The following is a 6000-nucleotide window of genomic DNA, read 5'->3' as shown; positions in this document are numbered from 1 at the left end:
AAAAGGAGGCACACCTATACTTACGTAAGACAAAACAGACTTTCAACTAAGAATGGTCAAAAGAGACAAGGTTATTATGATAAAAGAGTCAATCAATCAAGAAGATGTAATAATTATAAATATTTATGCACCCAACATTAGCGTGCCCAAATAATGAAGAAAAAACTAACAGAGCTAAAAGGAGAAATAAACAGCACTAAACTAACAGTCAGGGACTTCAATATCCCACTCTCTACAACGGACAGACCATCCAGACAGAGATCAGTAAGGAAGCAGAGGGTCTGAACAACACTACAGAGCAAACAGACCCAGCAGACACAAAGCCAACTCCTGAATTGTGCAGGTACACTTACATGTGGATTTTTTTCAAATAAATACATATTAGAGCCCTACACAATCTGTGCTTGGTTGAATCCACAGATGCAGAACCAGATACCAGGGCCAACTGTAAAGTTAAATGCAAAATTTTGACTGTATGGGGGTTCGGCCCCCCTAAACCCCATGTCCTTCAAGGGCCAACTGCACAGAACACTTCACACAACAGCAGAACAGGCATCTGCATACACTGAACATACTCTAGGAGAGACCATACATTAGGCCACAGAAAATGTCTTAGCAAATTCAAAAAGACTGAAATCATACCAAGTATCCTCTCTAACCAAAGTGGTATGAAGCCAGAAATCAATAAAAAGAGGAAAACTGGAAAATTCACAGACACATGGAAATTAAACAATGCTCTCCTGAACAACCAATGGATCAAAGATGAAATTTAAGGAGAAACTTCAAAGTATCTTGAAACAAACTAAAATGGAAGCACAACATAACCAAAACTTACGGGATGCAGCAAAAGCAGTTCTAAGAAGGATATTCACGGCAATAAACACCTACATTAATAAACTAGCAAGATTTTAAGTAAGCAATCTAACTCTACACCTTAAGGAACTAGACAAATTTGAAGAACAAACTGAGCCCAAAGTTAACAGAAGGAAGGAAACAACAAAGATTAGAGCAGAAATAAACAGAACAGAAAACAGAAAAGATTGTAACCGACCTAAGAGATTGTTTCTTGAAAAGATAAACCAAATGGATAAACCTCTAGCTACACTAACCAAGGAAAAGAGAGCATCCAAATCAATAAAACTGAATGAAAAGGGAGACACTACAAGGGACACACAAAGAATCATAAGCGGCTACTACGAACAACTACACATCAACAAACCAGACAGCCTAAAAGAAATGGAAACATTCTTGGAGACAACCTACCAATACCAAATTAGGAAGAAATAGAAAATCTAAAAAGACTACTTACCAGTAAGGAAACTGAGTCAGTAACCAAAAATCTTTCAAGGAAGAAAAGCCCAGGTCCAGATGGCTTCATAGGTGAACTTCACCAAGCATTTACAGAATTGATGCCGATCCTTCTCAAACTTCCAAAAAAATCGAAGAGGAAACATTCCCAAACTCATTTTATAAGGCTAGTATTACCCTAAGCATTCACTGATGGGTGAAATGGATACACACATATACATACATACATACACACAAGGGAATCTTATTTGACCATAAAAATGGAGGAAATCCTGCCATTCGTGACAACATGGATGGACCTTGAGGGTATTATGCTAAGTGAGTAAGTCACGCAGAGAAAGACAAATATCACATGATCTCACTTATATCTGGAATCTTAAAAAAAAAAAAAAAAAAGCTCACAGAAAAAGATTAGATTTGTGGGCCGGGGTGAGGGGAAATTGGATAAAGGTGGTCAAAAGTTATAAACTTACAGTTATAAGTAAGAACTAGGGATATAATGTACAACACAATGACTACCATTAGCACTGCTGTATGATACGTGTGAGAGTTGTGAAAGGAAATCCTAAGAGTTCTCATCACAAAGAAAAAACTTTTTTTGGTATCCATATGAGATGACTGATGTAGACTAAACAAACTGTGGTAATCACTTCATGATAAATGTAAGTCAGATCACTACGTTGTACATACTAAACTTACACAGTGCTGTATGTCAATTATTATCTCAATAAAATCAGAGGAGGGGGACGGATGATACGTATAGACCACAAAAGGCAGGCATACTTGGAGATAAGCTAGCTCCAGATTTTTTTTTAAACAGGAAAACTAGTTTATGCCGTAAGAAATTAAAGCTCTTCCTTAGTAGTAAAAATCCTCTACAAAGCAAGATAGGTTGAGTTTCCCATTTTCTAAATTATCCTGGGGAGCCTTAGTTTTACATCTTCTTGTCTCATATTTTGGGGCTTGGATGTTAAGAAAGAATGAGGTGACACTGAAATAAGATGGCACTGAAAATGGATGAAAAGCATACAGAAAGGATAAAAACTAAAACAGAAAAAAAGGCTCCTTACATACAAAGGACTTACAGCTTTGGGTTATCAACACACCTTTTTTGAGAACACTGAACTTTGTTTTATATTCCTCTACAGTTTGAATCTGTGATATGAGGGCCATATCAACCCAAAGGGCCACCCAGACCATAAAACACACGGTAAGGAAAATGTGCAGTTTACCAAAGAACACTGGAATGACCACTGATTTCCCCCAAAAGTCACCACTACTTAAAAACCCACATGTTTGAGAATGGCTCTCCTGAGCTTGGCCAGTGATGGAGAGACAGGAGGAGTCTCTCCACCAGAATAACCCCAGGGCCAAACCCCACCAGAGCTGGGACAGTAGTGCTGATGTTCAGGTTGGCAAGTGGAATCCATCCGTCCTTGCTGGAGACGGCATGAGACCAAAACTTGTGAAATCCAAGACAGTAAATCCAAGATTCATCCTTTTAAAAGAAAGCAGTGAAAGTCACATGTAGTGTACCTTTGTTGCCTCACTTGCTAATCTGGGTTCCAGTTGTGAAATCCACACACTCATAACACAGCACAGACCAGTCTTCACCAACATTCCCAACGTGCACCCTGCGGAGGTCAGATCAGAGCTGCCGCCCGCCATTGCCAAGAATGGAAAAGAAGTGACCTGAGTTCACTGACATCTTAGAGCTCCGTCGACAATGATTTTATTATAAATACATTCTTTTGGAATAAACAAATATTGCATTCAAGACTATCAGCAAATTTGTTCTAAAGTAATAAAAGAGGAAAAATGGGACGGGGAACCACTTAGAAGTAGAGATAAATAGCAAAGACACCTGCATGCCATGCTAAGCGCCTTCCCCCAAGAATTAACGGGGTTAACAAGGAACATCACATTTCTCATTAGCCCATTAATTAAAATAAGCTTCGAGTTGGTAATTTTCACTTGTTCTGTAAACTGAACTGCTCCCTCCTCGGTCCCAAGAAGCGGAATAGGAAGACAGTCAGTCTTCAGATCCCAGCATCAAGAAAGATCTTGACTTTGTAACTCTTTGCTCTTGGACCAAACTGTTCACTACTTGCCAGGAGTGATGTCAGAGTAGTCCTTCAGCACCCCAGCCAAGTGCTCATTGTGAGTCTTAAACCGTCGCTTCTTCTGTGAGGCAGGCTTTTTCCTTCTCTGAATAGGGGCCTATAGGAAAAAGTAAAAACAGAAACAGCAGCCACTCAGAGCGGTAATGGGGGGGGATTTACACAAGATGCCTCAGAAACCAGCAGCAGCGAGATGCAGGGTTTGTGACCTTTTTTCTGTTCGGCAGCCCAGCCTCACACACACCAGGACACTCCCCAACTGCGAACAAGAACCAGTGTTTCCCGTTATGATGAAGTGCACACCTCCACCTGGAATAAACGCACTGGCACAAAAACTTACCATGACTATTCTAGGCACTAAGTGGATTAAAAGAGAGGCAGTAAAGCTCTTTTGTTTTTCATCTCGAATTTAAAAATATATCCATCATTACCAACTAAAAAAAAAAAAAAAGACCTGAAGAAAATACAGCAAAATACAGAGGTATGACAAAATTGGGACACAGATGGACGTAGAAAGATTTGTTAAGTATTCTTTTCCTTACTGCATACTTGAAATATTAACATCACATGATTAAAAAATCAACAAACTAAACAATGATAGGAAACCATAAAGTACTGCAATCACACTAATTCATGGAGATCACTGGCAATAAATTTTCCCTTTTAAGGAGTCCTAAAAATTACTTAACAACACACAGTCACAAAGCAGACAAGCTGCAAGTCACGCTGGTGGACAAGAAGAGGCGGCAGTGAGAGCCCAGGGTGCTAGTGAAGCATCCCTCATCCTGGCTCCAGCCCTGGACTAGAGAGCGGATTTGCTGGTACGAGACAATTCACAAGTCTTCATTCGCTTACAAATCTCTCCTCTGTGCAAGATTTGGGGCTATAAAAATTCCACCTGGTTCCTAAAGGATCTGAAAGTCAAGGGCAATTCAATGTGATGAGGGCTGAGGCAAAGCCAGGCACCAAGACCACAAGGCTCATGGAGCAAGTGGGAGTGGGGAATGATTAAGACCATAAAGGCCACGTCTGATGGAGCAGACATGGGCACCAGAAAAAGTTCACATGGCTGGAGCCTAAGAACAGGCACTGCCTGGACAGGGGCTAGGGGTGACGGGAGAGGCTCTCACATATCTGGAGCAGCACCAGAGGGCAGAGAGATCCACTGGCCCTCAATAAACCAGACATGCTCTGGATTGCATCTGACCAAGGTCATGGAATTAGGGCACTGGAAAAAAACTGGGAGGGAAAACTACCTACCTGCTCTTTAGAGAGCTTCAGAGGAAGCAGGCAACAGTTCAAAGCGAGGACTACATTTTTTCTAAAGATTACATACCACTTTCTTTGGTCCAGATTCCTGCATGGAAGAAATACCCTGTCGCTTCAGATATTCTTCAATTTTCTCCTCATCTATTGAATCCACGGTGACACTCCTCCACAGTTTCTGAAACTCTGTGCCAACAAGACAGTACAATAGGCGTTCACAAGCTACAGCATCTCAGTGATGGACATCAGGCTTCAGTATTATCTCTTCCGGTCTAAATTAGCACATCTGAGATTTCATTATAAAAACAAAGGAAAACAAGAACATTCAAATGCTGGACACTGAGTAGCAGAAGGGCCTGGGAACACAAACTGCATCATTACAGACCAGATCAGCACTACTCTATTTTTAGAGTCTATAAATGAAGGGCCATGTGACTGAGGCCTCGCTGCTTTCCTGGGAAAAAAGGCAGTTGACACTCTTCTTTTATTGCAAAAATCAGTTCTCTCCAATGAAATAGTTCAAATTCCTGCTCATCTCCCGTGAGCTCAGTATACCCCACTTCCTCCCCTGTGGGTGAAAACAACACATAAGGAGATGAGGAACTAAAGCTTTATATGGGAGTGAGGAATTAGAACAGTTTATTTCCACAAGAGCCTTTTGAAACCAAAAAAATCGGGATGGGTGACTAAGAGATCATAAAAGTCAGAGGAAGGAAGCTGAGACAGTAATGCTGTCTGGATAACAAAGGGAAAAGGCTTTCCAGCCAGCCTGTATCTTGTTCTCACAGACCCCTGGCCCCTCTGCTACATCACTATTTTTGCAACCAAAAGAGATCACAATTGGGACACGTCCAGAATGAAACTCATTTGCATCTTAAATTTTGTCCCGAAAGACAGATTCAAATAAGCAGGTTTTACTTCATTATTAACATCTACTTTCCAACACAAAAAAATTTCTTCTGATGGCAAATCGTAAGACCTATATACTCTGGATGACAGAAGAGGGGAAAGGTCCCTGAGTGCTCTGAGGCTGTCGGCCAGGCCTCCTGCTCACACAGGCCTCCCACGAAAGCCCCCTTCCCACACAGGGTCCCAGAGGACTAATCAAGGCAGCGCCCCCTGTCGGCTCGGTCCGTTCACAAGCTGTAAGTAGAGCAGGCACACAGTACTGTGCTGGACCCGACTGTTATCTTCACTTTTCTTCTTTCCTCCTTTCTAGTTTCAGTACATACTACATGAAGCAAATGATGCCCTAACAGCTGGGACTCTGGTGATACTTAGGAAACCTGTTGTCTGCCACACGCTG

At 41.4% G+C, this 6000-nt stretch overlaps 1 protein-coding gene across 2 annotated transcripts in view; it reads right to left on the bottom strand.

Moving 5' to 3' along the window:
* Window positions 1–3015: 3015 nt before the first annotated feature.
* GTF2E2 (general transcription factor IIE subunit 2) overlaps window positions 3016–6000 on the bottom strand; it is a 59999-nt gene continuing 57014 nt past the window's right edge. Inside the window, exons 7-8 of one of the 2 annotated variants that reach the window (XM_032468704.1) lie at window positions 4765–4880; window positions 3016–3528 (exon numbers count right to left, since the gene is read on the bottom strand). In XM_032468704.1, coding sequence (XP_032324595.1) covers window positions 3412–3528; window positions 4765–4880 — 233 coding nt within the window. In that variant the 3' untranslated portion in view covers window positions 3016–3411. Of the gene's footprint in view, window positions 3529–4764; window positions 4981–6000 lie in introns of those variants that run through there. The other variant, XM_032468705.1, reaches the window with a different exon arrangement.

This window comes from Camelus ferus, chromosome 26, assembly GCF_009834535.1.
Source record: "Camelus ferus isolate YT-003-E chromosome 26, BCGSAC_Cfer_1.0, whole genome shotgun sequence".
In the NCBI taxonomy this organism is placed as follows: domain Eukaryota; kingdom Metazoa; phylum Chordata; class Mammalia; order Artiodactyla; family Camelidae; genus Camelus; species Camelus ferus.
The sequence above is the reverse complement of the archived record's forward strand: the minus strand, read 5'-3'. Positions and strand labels throughout refer to the sequence as shown.